This window comes from Quercus suber, unplaced genomic scaffold (assembly GCF_002906115.3).
Source record: "Quercus suber isolate HL8 unplaced genomic scaffold, Cork oak 2.0 scaffold_67, whole genome shotgun sequence".
Lineage (NCBI taxonomy): Eukaryota > Viridiplantae > Streptophyta > Magnoliopsida > Fagales > Fagaceae > Quercus > Quercus suber.
In genome coordinates, this window is record NW_027069532.1 from 1,391,560 (window position 1) to 1,409,917 (window position 18,358).

General features: G+C 37.6%; 2 protein-coding genes across 3 annotated transcripts; both read right to left on the minus strand.

Annotated features, from left to right (window-relative positions):
• Positions 1 to 3,619: 3,619 nt before the first annotated feature.
• On the minus strand, positions 3,620 to 8,599 carry LOC112028454 (importin subunit alpha-2). 2 transcript variants are annotated; one of them, XM_024061146.2, is made up of 11 exons: positions 8,016 to 8,598; positions 7,755 to 7,851; positions 7,560 to 7,651; positions 7,312 to 7,443; positions 7,018 to 7,203; positions 6,773 to 6,936; positions 6,596 to 6,674; positions 5,150 to 5,278; positions 4,667 to 4,794; positions 4,204 to 4,575; positions 3,620 to 4,078 (listed from the first exon to the last, which is right to left on the minus strand). In XM_024061146.2, exons 1-10 carry the CDS (start codon positions 8,241 to 8,243, stop codon positions 4,206 to 4,208), a joined length of 1,605 nt encoding a protein of 534 aa, XP_023916914.1. In that variant the 5' UTR covers positions 8,244 to 8,598; the 3' UTR covers positions 3,620 to 4,078; positions 4,204 to 4,205. The 2 variants fall into 2 exon arrangements, with proteins under 2 accessions (XP_023916914.1, XP_065629064.1); XM_065772992.1 differs by having other exon boundaries at positions 3,620 to 4,575; positions 8,016 to 8,599.
• A 7,521-nt stretch (positions 8,600 to 16,120) lies between these two features.
• LOC112028368 (uncharacterized) lies at positions 16,121 to 18,238 on the minus strand. Its single transcript, XM_024061059.2, has 3 exons — positions 17,778 to 18,238; positions 17,432 to 17,685; positions 16,121 to 16,805 (listed from the first exon to the last, which is right to left on the minus strand). Exons 1-3 carry the CDS (start codon positions 17,934 to 17,936, stop codon positions 16,418 to 16,420), a joined length of 801 nt encoding a protein of 266 aa, XP_023916827.1. The 5' UTR covers positions 17,937 to 18,238; the 3' UTR covers positions 16,121 to 16,417.
• Between the last annotated feature and the right edge of the window lie 120 nt (positions 18,239 to 18,358).

Sequence of the window (18,358 nt, forward strand, 5' to 3'; positions counted from 1 at the left end):
AGTTTCTGTTTGACTAAACTTTTTTCCTTCGTATCTAAATTTTGAACATAATTTATATAATTTCTAAAAGTTGAAGTATAACATTTATTGTTACAACGCTATTGTTAAGTCATATCAACGTACCATTTCGGTCAATTCTATCCATTTCACTTTATTTGGTCCATTTTGATCTATTCGATCCATTCTATCCATTTCTGTTTATTTGGTCAACTTTGAAGATGTTGTGAGAGGAGAGGTTTGTGTAGAAAGAAAAATTGCTTCAATGACAATTAAGTCACATTTTTAGCATAATGTTAGTAGGATATTTATAAAATTACATTTTTATTATGAGAGATGCAACGTCTACAACATTTTTATAACTAATTATAGGTGATTAGTTGTTATTAGTTCAAATTTGAACCTAATACTAAGTTTACTTTTTTGCCTTAACAATAACAACTAGTAACAACCTGCCACTTATGATTTGTTGTAAAAATGTTGTGAATGTCGCATCTCTCACAATCTACAACTGTGGGGCCCGTGGGCCTGACAGCCACAGCCCATCGCATAGTAGGCCCAAGGCCAGCGCCGAAGAAGACTGACCAGCCAAGGCTAAGTTGGGGAAAGCCTCTTTTTTGACCCACGCCGAGGACCTCTCCGTCCTCGGCATACTAAGGATAATTTTTTGGAGGGGACAAGTCCAGAGCAAGCTGTCACATTCACACTTAATGCATTCACCTAACCTCTCTGGCCGTATTAATGGGGATATAACACTTTAGCAGGGCAACGTTGATCAGAGTGAACCACTTAAGTACCGATAAGACCTCTGATGGGACGGATGACCAGAAGGGAGGCGAATGGATGATCAACAGATGGAAGAAGGAGATAGGAAGATGAAGACTATATAAGAAAAGCAAGTAAAGTAAAGAAGGGGGGGGGGAAGAGAGAGAAGAAAAGAGGCTCCTCGGCCATGGGCTGAGGAGGGACCCCCCAGTTGTAAATAAACTCTAAGTATTTTCTTTTATGAAAAAGGGTTGATGCTTGATGAACAGCGGCCAATGCCTAAACCTTTAACCCAATCTCTATAAATTTATTATTTGGGCTTGTTGGGCTGAAAACTCATCCATATTCAGGGTCAAATCCAAACTGAGTCCCTACAACAACATTTTTACAACAAATCATAGGTGATTAGTTGTTATTAGTTCAAATTTAAACCTAACACTAAGTTTACTTTTTACCTTAACAATAACAACTAGTAACAACCTGCCACTTATGATTTGTTGTAAAAATGTTGTGAATATATCATTTTTCTTTTATTATATTATTAAAGTCCTGCATTTTTCTTTTCTAATATAAGTGATTTATATTTGCTTACTCTTTAGGTTATTCAAAACGTATAGAAGATGAACCATTTGTAAGAAGTATTAGAAACAAATTCCAACCACATATTACATTATTTGCAAAACATCTTGTCTTCCATAATAATTGAATGTAAAATGCATCATATTTCCTTAAGGAAAATTTTTTTTTTTTAATTACTTTCAAATAACAAATATAGATAGATTAATTTAGAAAATAATTACATCATTTTAAGAAAAGTTTAAGACTAACACTTCACTTTCTCACTATCCAAACTAAATGCATATACCGTGAATATCCAAAAAAATCCATTCAAAATTAAATTTTTTTTAAAAAAACCACAAAAATAACTAAACAAAATTTAATTTCACTTTCTATCGCTTTCTTATGAACCAAACAACTCAAATACAAATTAAATTTCCTCCACTTTCTCTCCATCCAAACTAGGGTTGTTCATGGGTAGTTTTGGGCCAGGTTTGTGCCCAGCCCACAACCGACCCGATCAAATCAAGTGGTGAAATTCTAGACCCACCGTCGACTGCGAATAGCCATGGGTCAACTTAAATCAGGCTCAGGTGGACGACTGTCAACTTTGATTTCGACCGAAATACAAAGATCAAACACTGAAGTTTGATTCTTGAAGAACAAAATTAACAAATCTACAAAACCAAAGAGCAAACATATAAACCCAAAGAACAAATCCACAAATCCAAACAAATAAAACAACAGTAAACAACAATTCCACAGATAACCAAACCTAAGAGATGATAAAGAAAGATTGAACCTGATAGATGGAGGCAAAGACGAGCTTGCAACGTTGCGGTTGAAGAGCAAAGATCGATAAAGAGTAGAGATCAGCAAAGAGTAGAGAGATCGTGAGAGGAAAGAGTGAGAGTAGAAGAATTGAGAGTGAGTTATGAAAAACAACCTTTAATCCATTTATATCATGGTCAGGTAGGGTGGCTTGGGTTTTGGAGGAAGAGACTCGCACTCAACCCATCGAAATCTGTTTTGGAAAGCATGGACCCGTCGTCAACCCCCAAAGCAATCAGATCGAGCAGCAAACAATTTGAGTTTGATCGGTTTGGCTGAGTGGGTCAATTCCACAGGTTGTTTGGATAGCCCTAATCCAAACGGAATGCATATAGAAGGGGAAAAAATTTCCCCTACATCCATCTCCCTTTCGACACTCTCAAACACTAGGAACCATCTCTTCCTCAAACAAAATTATTGAAAATCCAAGATCACAAAAATCAAACCTCGTCCTCATAGACATTCCAATCCTTCAGAGAAGTAACTCCACCCCACTATTTCTCAATGAGAGAGAGAGAGAGATTGTGGTGTGTGATGTACCTGAAAATATGAGGCAATTGTTGGAATCGAAGTCACTAGGAAAAAGAGCAACAATGTCAATATGGTCCTCTTCAAAGACCTCGATGAGATCATCCCCCATAACTGAACAACCCGATCTACCAAGTAGCTAGATCTTTGACCTCCAGCAACAAAATTTGCAACCAATGGTGGAGAGGAGGAGCTTGGAGTTACCTAGGCCTTGGGGTTAAATCCGAAGGGAGAATAGGGTTTGAATTTGAAAAAAAAGATAGGCTAGGTTTTGAAAATATATTTGAACAATTTTATAAATATAATTTATTAGCATGGGCAATCGTGTCAATTGGATATTTATTATATTCCACAAATGGGTAATATAAGATTACAACCATTTAATAAAGCAACAAGACCATAATATGAAACATTTGGTAATCTTAAGTAAAAAAATAAAATAAAAAAAATAAAAAAAAGGATTCAAACACCATAATGTAAATATTATCATAATGCGACTATAATATAAATTACATTGTGGCTAGCCAGACACACCTTTAGTGAATAGGCAAACTAGTACTTGCAGAGGAGTTGCACCATGCTATAACCATTTGTCATGAGATTAATAAATTAAAATGGTTAAAAAGTAAAAAGATAAAAAATTAAAAAAAAAAATTCCACTGTTTTTGCTATTTCAACTTTTACATAACCAAATAGTAATTGCACGGGCACAATAACTCGGCTATTCCACCATATCTAGGTAGTTCAGGAGCATTGCTCATGTGAGAGGAGAGAGCATTACTTTCGGACTACCTAATAAGTATTCTCCCATATCCAAACCATAACTGTCAAGTTGCACTTTATTACTCAACAACTCGTAGGAGGTAGGATAGTTTTATTTTTATTAGAGGCTAAATCAAAGATATAATAACTATAACAATTATGAGAAGATCATCACACATAAAAAATAGCATTTAACTCTTACTTCAAGACACCCGAACTGTGTCTGGATACTATTATATCCACCCAACAAGACAAAACAAATGCAGACTAGGAACTACTAATACATGACTCTGGGGAAAAATTGACTCAAAACGCACTCAAACCCCCACCCACCACCAGTACATCCATTGGGACCCTGCGTATGCAATAATGAACTTAGGGACACCTTCCACAGCATCATGGTACCAGGTGAAAACACCAAAAACAGCTGACTAGGCCATCATGCCACAATGAAACCCACCTACCCCATCCTTATTTGGACACGGTAGTATTAAACTGACCCACCTTGGCACTTCTTTGAAGACCACAACGGACACAGGACCAGACTGAAACGAGACACTGCGAAGTGCCCTGACCTGACCTGACCCAACATATACTTTGCCTTCCCCAGCAGGAATTTAGTCCCTGCAATTTTCTCCTTTTTTTTTTTTTTTTTTGGGCAAAGAAAATGAGGTAAGTAAACACAAGGTACACATCATGACTTCCTATCTAGGCTATCCTAGATAGTAGATATTCATAGACAGAGTTGAATGGTTATACTACCTTCAGCTAAAGTTGAATCCACCTGATGGAACTTGAACCTCATTCCCCCCAAAGCCGAACCCAGGCTGGGAACCATCAGCTGGAGGTAATGAGTCATCCTCCTCCATCCAATATGTTTCCAGAATCTTGACTGCCTTTTCATAGATCTCATTGTTGTCATGACTCTGTAGATTTTCAATCTTCTCCAATCCCTCAGCATCATCTATCATCTGGGCATATAAGTTAACCTCTCCAGAGTTACCCAAACTCTTCTCTGCTTCCCCAACCCTCAGAATGTTTTCCAACCCTTCTAAACAAACAGTGACAATCCTTGCATCAGGGCAAACAAGAAGATCACACAATGGTTTTATACACCCCTGACTCACCAGGTACCTATCACCAATAAAAGACAAGTTTAGTCATATTATCTATCTATTGAAAAGAGAATTAAAAGGAGCAAAAAGAGAAAGTAAAAGATCATTACTTGAGTTGTTCATGAGTACCACCAGAAGTAGCATTTGAAATTGCCCATGCTGCCTCTTTCTTTATATCAAACTCGGCATTTTGAAGCAGATTGACCAAGGGACCAATTAAACCAGCTTCAATCACAGCCTGCATTGTTTCAAAATTGATTTAATATTACTTTCAAGTATAAACCTATGCCTCTGAAAATAACTTCTTCAGGGGAAGCCTGCATAAGATGCATAGAGAAGACATGTACTCTTTAGCTTAATAAGTTTGCCACATTAAGACTTTGTCAATGATTGATGGTCCAATAACTCAAAAAACTTGAACTATTCATAAAGAATTCAAATTGATGCAGTACTGATCTAAAGTGAAGACTTGTATATACATCCCCCTTTTTTTTAATAAATAACTTACATCAACATCCCTTATTAATCCACAATGAGAATCAGATTTAACATTACTTAAAAAAAGATGACCTTGCTGTCATTTACTATCATACCTGTATTTGCTCCCTGTTTCCAGCTGTAATGTTTGAGATAGTCCAGCAAGCTTCTTTCTTGATGCTCTTTTTATGATTATGGGTCAACAGGCTCAAAAGGCATTGCAGTGCACCATGGTTGATTATACACTGATAAAATAAGTTAACCATTAAAATCAAAGATAAACAAACAAAAAGATCGTTCATATAGGTATAGAATAACCAATCAACAGGGAAAGAGATTTTAATCAATCAACACTGCAAAGAATTACTTCTGCATCTCTTAACCTAGTTTTTCCCCCTTCTGATTTGAAATCACAGGCATCTGCACTGGCTGTGATTGAAGTTGGCCAAGGGTATAGTATTTTTATATCTTTAGTCTAACTCTCTACGATTTCAAGAGTTTCCAGTCTTGCCAGAGGTTGTCCACATTGTCCAACAAGAATACTTTCCAAAAGTGTTTTTGCCCCAAAAGCTTTGCACAAAAGCACAAATAATAATGCATTGAAAATTTGAATTTGTTTATCATACAGAAGCTCCACTAAAAAACTAATATATTTAGAGATATAAGCTGTTATGCCCATGTAGCAATGCTTCACACACTTTTGCCAATGGCCATGGAATCCCACTAAATGGAGTTATAGAGTTCTGTAATATATTTTCCCCTTATTTCTTTGCTTCATACTTCATAGATGTCAGATGACTACAATATGGCAAGAAGGGTAGATGTCCTGTGTGAAAAGACAAGTCTGTGTCATTAAATATTCTCTCTATTCTACTTATTATGAAAAGGATTTTACTAACATGTGCCATTAGGGCATACATTAGTAAACCATTTTAAGAAACTTTTTATGGAAAAATGAAAAATTAATTTACTGTTTTGATAGTTTTTTCAATTCCCCATAAAAACTTTCCCAAAATGGATGATTAATGTATGCCCTTAGGGCATACATTAACTGGACCCAATGTTAATTTTTTATTTTCTAAATTTAATCTTTTACAATTGGAACAGTACGTACCACTGTATGACAGTCAGTCTTTTTCTAAGCAAATATTTTAGCATCCTTATACTTTCTAAGCCACCATAAATGATTTATTTGAGGAAAGGACCAAACTTATTAGAAGCCAAAACTTCTTCTCAACTTTCAAAAGCACCCCACTTACGAAATAAGTTGTTACAACTTAATTAGTTTAGGTTTTTTAGTACTTCATTCTTTAGCTTTAGTTGAATTTCTATTCAACATGATAATCACCTTTTTTTTTTTTTTTTTTTTTTTTTTGTGCAGTATGAATGATCACTGTGGCAAACACACACACACACACACACACACACACACATAAAGGAAAGCTAGTTTAGGTGAAAACAAACTTATTTTCATTAAGGAAGTTGGCGCCACATTAATTTAAAAATTAAATCACATGTTGCAAATAGTTCAAAGGTAAGAAACAGAATTGAAAAGCTCTTACCTGAGTCTGAATATCATCTCCTGTCACAATATTTCCAACTGTGCGAAGAGCAGGAATAAGCACCGAAGGAGATGGATGTCTGAAACAACAGGCATATGTTTCAGATTAGTTGGCATATATCACACATAAGTGGATACAAGATGATACAAGGAGATCAACAAAATGTGAAATACTCACAGGAGGAGCTGAACAAGTCGTGCACAAACGCCTGCCTCAATAACAGCTTGGATTTTGTCATTTGTACCATCAGAGAGATAAGAGAGAGCCCAGCAGGCATCTGTCAAGACTTCTTCATCATTTGAATGAACGAGACGCTCAAGAGCAGGAAGTGCTGGCTTCACCTGCCCATCAAAATTAAAAGGTTATAAATTGCCAAAGACAGAGCTATGCTTGAAATCAGATGAACAGGATGAGAAAACTACCTGATCGAATGAAGGCTGTGGCTTGCCCCTGCAGAAGTTAGACAGAGTCCAAGTAGCATTTCTCAGCATTGAAAGCTTTGCATGCTCATTCAACTGCCCCAGCAATGGAATCAAGGCTCCATGACCAAGTACAAGATCACGGCACCTAGGCGAATCCCCCGCAACATTTCCCAATGCCCACACAGCCTACAGTCACAAATACACAGGTTCCACAAGGGCTCAGATAAAGCCTCAAACAATACACAACCTATGCTTTAAAAAATTAGAAAAAAAATCATTCATTCCGATATATACCTGCTCCCTAACATCATCACTAGGAGAACCCAGTAACTTAACAAAGATCGGAACTGCTCCATGATCAATCACCACCTTTGTGTTCTCCGAAGTTCCTGATGCAATGTTTGTAAGTGCCCAAGCAGCCTCAAACTACACAGCAAACCCAGAAAATAATATATATATAAAAAATGAGTAAGCAAAAACAACAAAAGAAGATACACATCCTCCACACAAATTGCAAACAACAACAAAAATCCCATACAAACCTGAAGTTGAGGAAAGTCCTCCCTGACTAGAAACTCGACAAACCTAGGAACAACCCCAGATTGAATTACTTCCTCAATTGGAGGGCTTCTTTCTGTAATTCCATAATTTCACAAAAAGTATATATATTATCAAATTACATTCATTATTTTACATAAAAAAAAAATCAATAAGAATACAAAAATAAAAAAAAATACCAATAGAAAGCAGCTTCCGAAACTGAGTAGTGGCCTCCAATTGCAAGTTGTTATCAGTAGACCAGACCCCAGAAACCATCGAAGGAAGACTCTCCAACTGTACCACAACAATCAAAACCAAAAACGCTGCGTTTTTTAATCAAAACCCAGAAACCCAAAATCCCTAAAAAGCTTAAAAGATCAAACAGTGAAACCCTAGAAAAGCACGGATCATCATCAACAACATTGAATTGGGTGAGATGTAGCAGTAGAAGAAGTTACCTTCTTTTCGACGGTGGTGGTGGCGGAGGCGTGGAGAGAGGAAGAGAAGGATTGCTGGTGAGTGGCTTGAAGGCCTTCGCGGCGCTTCTTCTGCAAGCTCTCCTCGCGCTTGCTCTTGCGGATCTCCACCATGTTGTCCTCGCGCCTCCGGCGACCCTCATCGGCGTCCACCGCCACCTTGTATCGGTTACGGCGGACCTCGGTTCTCTCGTTTGGCCTCAGCGACATGGCTACTAAGGCTTTGCTTCTGGATTCTTTCAAAAACCCTAGCACTACTACTACTACTACTACTACTACTACTCTCTTTCTCTCTCTATAAATATGTATCGGTGTAAATAGATATATGCGTTGTGTATGTGTATGTATATAGGTTTTGAGTGTATGCGTATATATATGGATATAGGTATTGAAATTGGGGATGGAGAAAGAAAAACCCTAGTAGAGAGAGAGAGAGGGATTTGAATTTTGATTGAAAGGCGTGTGGCACAAGGATGATGATGAGACACAGATTGACGGAGCTGAGAAGGTTTGTATTTTTTTTTTGGGACGAGGATGATTATAAGGGCTAAATATACAGGTGCTACATTTAAGCTTTGCACATTGAGAGCATGGGTGTAAAAAGTAAAACCTTCCTGTTGCTAATTTACCCACCAACAAGCCAAATGTTAGCCCCATCGTGGTACGTATTTCTAAAAAAAAATTGACCAACTATGAACGTTGGGTTCTTAAATATATAATCCACTATAGCTGAGGATGTAAAACAAAAAATAATATTTTATTCTCACTCTCTCTTTAAATAAATAAATAAAATCATATTCTCTTTTATGTCTCTCTCTCTCTTCAACCATCGGATCAAACCTTGCTTTGTGTAGATTGGTGGTGGCTGAGCATGGTTGGTTCATGGAGATGGCGAAGTTTGGGTATGGGTAGATCGGCGACTTTGTTTCTTCTTTTCTCAAACCTTACTTTATGTAGATTGGTGGTGGCTAAGCATGGTAGGTTCATGGAGGTGGCGAAGTTTGAGTCCGGGTAGATCGGCGGCTCTTTTTCTCCCTTTCTCAAACCTTGCTTTGTATATATGTGGTTGAGCATGGTTGGTCCATGGAGGTGGCGAAGTTTGGGTTTGGTTAGATCAGCGATGTTGTGGTTTGGGTTCATCGTTAGGTGGCTAAACTTATCTTTCTGGTGGTTGCTGGAGAGATAGTTGGAATTTCATCAAGACTGTACTCCTCCACTTGGGTTTCAACGAGACCTTCTCTAGTTGGATTTTTTCATGCATATCATTAGTCTCTTTTGAAATTCTGGTCAATGGAGGCAAAACTGAGAGCTTCAAGCCTAGTAGAGGACTGAGGCAGGGAGACCCTCTCTCTTCCTATCTGTTCATACTTGGGCAAGAGATCCTCTCAAGGCTTCTCGATCAAGAGCTTAGGCAGAAGAGTATCAGCGGCATCAAGACAAGCAAAAAGGGGCCGGTTATCACTCATGTGATGTATGCAGACGATATTATCCTTTTTTCAAAAGCCACCAGAAATGATGCAACTACTATCTCTCGGATTCTAGACAAGTATTGCCTCTGGTCAGGTCAGCTTGTCAATAGGAACAAGTCGGACATTTTTTTTCTCCAAGCACACTCAAAGGCCTATACAAAGGGTTATCAAAAACACCCTCCATATCAGGTCCTTGAAAAAAGATACCACATACTTAGGAGAGCCTCTTCTCTTAACTAGAGCCCCATCTAAGGACTTTGCCTATCTACAAACAAAGTTAGAGGCTAGACTCGCAGGATGGAGAAGTAAATGCTTATCTTGGGCAGGGAGGGCAACTCTCATAAACTCGGTGGCCCAAACCATCCCCAATTATACCATGTCCACCTTCAGTATACCCAACAAAATCTGTAACAACCTTGACTCAGCCACAAGAAGATTCTGGTGGAAACCTAAAAGTCAAGATGGCAGATTTATGGCTTGGAGGTCATGGGATAAGATCTGCTACCTAAAGAAGCAAGGAGGAATTGGTTTCAAAAAAGCCAAAGATGTCAACAATGCCTTATTAGCCAAACTCGCATGGATGATTGCAGCTAAGAGAGATAGCCTTTGCATGAGTATACTGAGAGCAAAATATAAAATCAGTAACAACTGGCTTCATTTCGACCCCCCCCCCCAAGCGTGCATCATCGATTTGGAGGGCAATTGAACAAGCAAAGAAGGTCGTAGTAAAGGGAGCTTGCTACTCCATTGGGGATGGAACTTCCATCAATGTTTGGGAAAACCCTTGGGTCCCCTAGATACAAGGTTTCATTCCTACTCCAAGAGACGAATTAGCTTTACATGAGCCTATGTTTGTGAACCGGCTTATTGATCCAGACCTCCATTGTTGGAAGCCTAATCTAGTTAGGGAGTTGTTTGAGTCTGCCTCAGCACAAACAATTCTATCCATACCACTCCCACTTAGACCCTCCCTAGACAAACTTATCTGGATCCCCGACTTTAAAGGCAGGTTCTCGGTAAAGTCAACATATCTTGCTACTCGTGATACCACCACCACATCCCCCCCTCCCTAATTCTGGACCTATCTGGGTTAAGTTGTGGAATCTGAATATTCTTAAAAGGATCAAAATCCTACTATGGAAAATCGGGGTCAACACATTGCCTACCAAGGAGAATCTCATGCTAAGGTTACAAATTGAGGATTTAAGCTGCGTCTGTTGTAAACAAGAGATGGAGACAATCAGCCATTTATTCCTCAGATGCCCTGCCTCCAGAGCCCTATGGTTCTCGGCTTGCTAGGGTCTCAAAATTAAGCTCGTCACTTCACCACACCCCGAGGATATTGTTAAACTTGTGTTGGATCCTCCAGGTGGCTTCGAAACCGCATATCAAAAATGACAGTCATCTCTTATGATGGCACTTACCATGGAAGAAATCTGGCGCTCCAGGAACAACATGCTGCATAACTCTACCTCTTGGGATGTAACTACATCTACCCATCTCATTCATAACAGGTTCCACGAATACTCCTCGCTTCATCCAGTCATCACCAACCCTTTACCTCAGCCTCCTTAATAGTCTTGGACACCCCCTCCCTTAAACTGGGTTAAGCTTAATGTAGATGCCGTTGTATCTGAATCCTATGCCGCCATCGCAGTTGTAGCCAGGAACCATCTCGGCGTTCCAGTCAAGATTTGGGCAAGAACCACCAGGAAGTCTTCACCACTCCTTGCTGAAATTGAAGCTCTCTTTTGGGCTGTCCAACTCGCCAAAGCCGAGAAATGGAGGCACGTGATCTTCGAAGGAGACTCCAAAATCTGCTTTGATGCCATCAACAACCCCATCCTCCCCTTCCAGTGGACTATGCTCGTACCCCATTCTAATATCCTTGCTCTTGTAGGCTGTTTTATTTCTGTTGCTTTTATTTGTGTCAAAAGGTCTTGTAACGATGTAGCTCACCTTGCAACCAAGTTTGCTTTAGATTCTCGTCTTTCTTTTTTCTTTAATAAGGATAATCTGCCCCCTGCCTTATCAGCCTGCTGTAAAGCAGATTATCCCATGTGTGCTTCCTTTTTTTTTAAGTAATACATTGCAGATTACCAAAAAAAAAAAAAAGAAGATAGAGGAAGAAAGGAAAGAGAGAGATGTGAGAAGAGAGAGAAATGAGTTTTTTTTTTTTTTTTTTAAATTCATTTGTTTTGGGTTGTGTTTTAAGTAAATATTATTTTAATGTGTTAAATCATATATTAAAATATGTAAATTAACTTTTTGGTGTGTTAAAGTATGATTTTTTTAGAACATTCAATACTAATGCTCTTAATTTTATTATTATTTTATATCAATACGTCTATTACTAGCTGCACCCAACTTCACAACTAGCTTGGATGTCATTTTGTGATTGGATTTAGTACTTAAACATAGGACCATCAAAAAAACTTAATAAATAAAAAAATTAGATGCACCAATAACGATACGACACTTAAGCATGTTGTAAATTTAGGTGTAGAGGTAAGTGTGTCTCTAGACTTTCTTTGTTTTGGGGATGGGAGCATTTTAACTTGTCAGATGATTAAAAAAAATTGAGATGAAAAAGTGGTCTAGTTGTCAAGGTGTTGTAAAAACTTTGACCGGAGGACCAACAACTGGGATTTTGACTTATTAGTTGCTTCAGCTTAAATATTTCAGTAATTTGAGTAATTTGAGTAATTCTAGTACCCAAAAAAAAAAAAAAATCACAATTTTTTTCATAACTATCCTATGTTGGTTATTGTGATTAGTTGCCTTTCATATAAACCTTCTACTTTTTTTCCCACCATTTACAGTTTACTACGTGAACAATTGTGATTAAAGCTGTTATTTTTTATGTGGTCCTTTCACATTGAAAAAGATAATAACGTGCTAAGATAAGTTTGAAAATGAAGAGCTTGGATCAAACTTTACAACCTTGAGCTCTCACCTAATTGGATCAATCTCTCTAGTCTCAACTAAGGTTCAAACTCCTTAAAACTTTCTCAACTAATGGAAAGCTACTCAACTTAGGGAATTAACTTTTCTTTGACTTTGTGCTTACAACAGTATCCAATGAGAAGTTTTGGGTACAAGGGGTTTAAACATTAATCAACACTTACACTGCCTTGTTTGCAACTAGGGTTCTGAATCTATCGTCCAACTCTTACGTGATTGCCATTTCTCGATGACCTTCTTCTGGAATCGAATTCCTATGCCTCTTGGCATAATTGATAATCTCCTCATTCTCTAAGCCTCTCCCTAATTGGCTTCATTTAAATGGCAGTTCCACTAGTACTTCCCAACATCGCAATATACCCTGGTGTATTGTCTTTCTTAATGGGGGTTGTGGTACTTATGCAATGGCTAAATAGAAACAAAATTCATTTCCATTCCAAAGAGCCCAACTTGCAGCTACATAAGGAGTGTATTTTGAAGGCTTTAGAGTTTCATTTTCTTTCCTTCCCAAAAACTTCTTCATGGCCTTAAATGGGTTAAATCGCCTTTAGGTTGTTGTAAACTCAATACAAATGGTTTCTAAATGTTCAAATAGTATGTAAAACATCTATGAACGTTTAGATCCCCAATTCACAAATTACCAATACAAGCTTATAATCAAACAGTGTATGTGCGGAATATGAAAATAAGCTAAAACAGAATTAGTAAAATAATCTAAACCGAAATTAATCAGCAGTAATTAAAAGGCAAACATTAAGGGAAGAGAGATGCAAATACAAAAATTACACAGCGATGTGTTATCGAAGAGGAAACGAAAGTTCTCGGCGAAAAACCTCTCCGTCACCCTCCAAGCGGTCAATAATCCACTAGAGAATAAAGTTGGAATACATGAATAGTAGAAGACTCTCCAAGCCTAATCTACCCAGTGCACCTAAGCCCTCCAAGCTTCTTGCTCCAACAGTGTTATGCCGAAACTTGTCTTCTCTAACTTACAGGATCTCGCAATCGCCCATTGCATCAACCAAAATGAATTGGTCCTTTTTGAACTATTTCCCAAGCACCAAAAATCCTTCTCACAGATATGGGTATGGTGAGATAAGGATTTGACAAATGTACCTTTCAAGGATATATTAATGGAGAGGGTGAGAGTAGAGGAATTTGGAGAATCAAAAGATGAAGATTGTGGATAAGTAAATCTTGTTTTTCTCTAGGGTTTCTCTCTCAAAATTCTCTCTGGAAGCTCTCTACATTTCATGGGTATAAGGGTATTTATAGTAGGGTGTATGAGGAATGTAAAGAGTCAGTTACAACCAAACAGGGCATTTTGGCGACTCGAGCTCGCGATTGGAATGAGTCGCGAGTTTGAGTCATGAGCTAATTACCTGGCTAGACTGGAAGTTTTGTCCTGTAGTGCAATAGCTGGCGTGACCCTTCAACTCCCCTTGCATGTTTCACACGTGTGCCACCTTTGGTGACTCGCCAATCGCGAGATCCAGTCGCGAGGCTCTTCTTGAGTGCACACTCTTGAGCTTTTCTTCACACTCTTTCACACACTACTCTTAAATGATTCTCACCTAAATACAAGGTTTCTAAATGCTGAATTACAAACAAATTTGGCATGGAATAAAGCTAACAAAATGATTGAATAAATTCAATCTTATAGTTTTGCTCTACAAAATTTGGGTCTAGTAGGAGGAGGAGGCTTCTCCAAAATTCAAATGGGGTGTGGATTTGTGGGTTCTCTAGAGCAATCAAAATCACCACTAGGCTTGATTTTGAACTTTGGGCTTTGTGGGATGGTTTAGCTATGGTTAGAACTTAGAAGTACGCTTGGAATTTCCAAGCTTCTTGTGTAGTTAGACGCCAATGATGTACATACTCCTGTAACAAATAGTTCTTCTTTTAATAGACTAAAACCAAACCTATTGTGGCTAAATGTAGGAGCATTCTCCAAATTTTATAGGAATTCAAGCTCCAACACTGCTTTTGGGAGATAAGAGCAGCTGGTGCTCTTGCAAGAATGGGTGTGATTTCTAAACATTCTGAGCTTTTGTTTCTAGTTCTTGTTTACAATCCTCTTGCTGTAACAGATATTTTGAATATAATTAAACGATTTGAGACCCCGTTTTGGAGTTTGTGTTGGAGCCTGGGTGGTTGGTTAGGGATAGTCATGGCCCAGCCAGCCCCTTCAACATTGACATGAGGTTTCGGACCCATATTGTCTTGTTGGGTTGATTGACTTAGGCCTGCTTGGCTGGATTGATTTTCCAGTTAAAATAATTTTTGGACTAGACAATAGTAACTCAATCTAACAATGCCCATGCCCAACTTTAATGAGTTCTTCTTCATCTTCATATTTGCTCTCTCTCTCTCTCTCTCTCTCTCTCTCCAGTGCTTTGAATTTAAGGTTTTAACCATTTGACCAGTAATTTTTTTAATGGATTTTTCCTGTAATTAGAACATTCATTTTTTTTTTTTTAAATTTAATATGATCCACGCTGTTGGATCTTGGCTAGTAATTGATTTTAGGCACATGTTAATTGATAATTCTTCGTTATTCAGATTTACAAAGTGATTTATGTGATTATTGAAGGTTTTTTTTCCCCTCCAGTGTTAGATTTAGTTCCCAACATCCCATTAATTTGGTTTGACTATTCATAGTCATAGGTTGCCTAGTTTTTTTTTTTTTTTCGAAAACATAGCTTGCATACTTACAACAAATGTAGTGATTATTAGATCTGAAAGGGCCGGTTTAGTGGTGTGACTCATTCTTTCAACTTACAGTTTAACAATATAGCTAAGGGACCTATATAAAGTATTGGACAATTGATAGAAAAAAGCTAGCAACTGTGTGTGTAAAAGCTTGCATTCTCAATTCAAGTGTATACCGGTAATATATTTATGATAATTCAATAGTGGTAGAAGTTATATTTGAACCCTTAATGTCTCTGTTGGAAACATCAATAAATTCAAGACTCTAGGCACTGATGGTATATTAAGGGACCTATATAAAGCATTGGACAATTGATGGAAAAAAGCTAGCACCTGTGTGTGTGTAAAAGCTAGCATTCTCAATTCAAGTGTATATTGGTAGTATATTTATGGTAATTTGATGGTGGGAGAGGTGATATTTGAACCCTTAACGTCTTTATTGGAAACATTAATAAATTCAAGACTCTTGGGGCACTGATAGTATATTAAAATTATTCATATGTTTGAAAAAGAATGTTTAATCCATATATTTTGGACTATGTTAAGTCGTTAATGTGTAGGTCTGTTTAAGGGCAACTAAAATTTCATATGCTTTTGGCAAAAAGTGGAGTGTTTTCTTTTTGCCTATTTGTCTCAGGTTTTTTTTTAACCCCAAAACTAACTTGCTGGACGAAAATATGGAAGTGAATGGGTTGCTGTCTGTACTTATTTAATAATGTGGAACAAAACTGTAACGTGATTTGAAAAGTGGACGTGAGAGAATAAAATCCATTTTTGCTTTGCCATAAGACATTAACCAACTATATTGGTTGAAATAATGTTGTATGTCCCTATAAAATCAGGGCCAGGCCATTCCATTTTGATCGTGCAAGGAAGCATTAGCTTGCTAAATATATAATACCTTGCGTATATGTTTAGCTGGCAACCATTCAAACACAAGGATCAAAACCTTATTACATTATTGGACAAATAATTATTAAGGTGTACATTTTCCTCTGGAAAAATATATAGAACTTTATGTTGGAGTTGATCTTAGCCAAAAGGCTGAGAATGGTAACAATAAATTCTTATCTCAACAAATCTCTTGTAACTTTACAAAAGTTAATTTACAAAATTAAATGAATTGTAATTACATAGTTATGATTGTGAACATTTAGCTTCTCCATTGCACTTGCATAAGATGTAGACCTAACTTGTGCCTTTAGCTTAGCTAGAGGCACAAACTATCCTTTGCTTGCTTCACACTAAATTTGAGTGCTTGCTAAAAGCCTGTGGAAAGACAAACAATGGTTGCTGATCATGATTTTCTCTAGTAATGGGATTCTCCCTTGCAATGGTTGTGATGCCATGTGGGGGAGAGGATGGTGGAGTTGCGTACAGGGCCGAGGCCTCAAGCACTTCACGCTGGACATTTTCTAGCTCTTGGGATATTATTTGGGCACGCAATGCTGTCAAGTATAGACCAGCAGCGAGGAAGACTGTAGTCAATGAAAAAACTCCAGCTGCAGAGAATAAGCCTTCTCGGAGAATGAGGCAATTTGGTCTTGGCCTATTCCAATTTTTGAGATGGCCTGACTCTACACTTAATCCAATCAACAACAAAATCTCACCAACAGCAAAACAAATCCTATAAGAACCCAGATAAATTTTGTTAGTGACAATTGATATAGATATATTTTTTGACTAGTATTTGACAAATAATAATGCAAAGATGTCTTTGATGGCTGTGTCATAATCGCTGCACATGTTATATGTTCATACTGTTCCTATTTTTGAGATTCAAAATCGTTAAGAACATTATAAAAGCTAAATTAAGTTCACTTAGTTGGATAACATTTATAGAAGTAGTAAAAAAGGGCATGTCAATTAAAAATGTATAAAATAGTGTAATTTTGGATAAAATAGAATGATAGAAAAAAATACAAATGACGGATCCTAATAAGACTGTTAAGAATCCATAGCCAATTCAAATATTATGGAACTAAGGCTCGTGGTTATTGTTGGTATACTGTTGGATAAGCATTTGAATGCACTTGGTTTTGAAAGCTGAAAATAAATGTTCATTTGCTGTCAAACCCAAGAAAATTGTTCTTTACATGTTGATTTTTCAGAAAAGTAAAAGCAAAATGCATATGACTAGTCATGCCAAGTTGCAAACTGAGAACAAGACTTTGTTACTGGACCACTCGTCCTAGGTATGCAAATTGACATCTTTAACATGATGAAGATAAGATAATGAAAAATTATTATTACCAAGTTGTAACAAAGAAAAAGCCGGCTTGCCATGTTAGATACTTGGCAGGAGCAGAGTCAGGGTCCCATGAAACCAAAGCTGGAGGTGGAGAATTAGTGACTGCAATCAAAATGTAGGTATGTTCTATCACCATGGCAACTGCTAGTCCAACAAATGCAGCAGCAGCACACAACAATGGTGTTTTCCCACTGCCACTATATACACATTCATATTTCGCTCCTTTTCCTTTTTCATTAGTCCCCACCCATGTAACCTGCAATAAAATTCAACACAAAGTATTAAACTTTGTACTATCAAACTATATGGTTGTTCATATCATAGTTGGCTCAAACATTAAATATATACCTCAGAACGTGTGGCTTCTGAGACGAGACAGAGAATGAAGCAAAACAAGCCACAGAGAATGGTTAAGATCATAAGAAGGACTCCAATTTTGCTACCCAAGTCTGTGCTTCGACGGCTTGGTTCAAGGTCAGCATGTGTGACTGCCATTTTGCCTGGCATTCTATATGTCCACAATAGCTACAATTCATGTAACCCCAAGAAGAGAGACAACATGGGGTTTGGGATTTTTTGAGTTAAAAAGAGAGAGACACATTGAGAGAATTGTAGAATTGCTTGAGCCAAAGGTTGCTTGGGGTGCCAAAGATTCGAGGGGTCTGGTCTTTCATGTTAAGTATTCACACAAAGGACGATTTCTGGTTCTAAAATTTTGCCTAAAGGCTAAAGTTGTTGCTGCTCATTAAAGAAAAGTCTCCGAATTGTTGCACATGAATTGGACAGACACGTGTACATTCTAAAGATTCCCTTTTTCCATTTTGTCGTTTTTGGGCTCTAAGTACGTTCTGGAATGATATTAAATTGGTTATTGTACTGTTTATATGCTACTAAAGACTTTTGGGAACAGCTCTATACCACTCAAATTT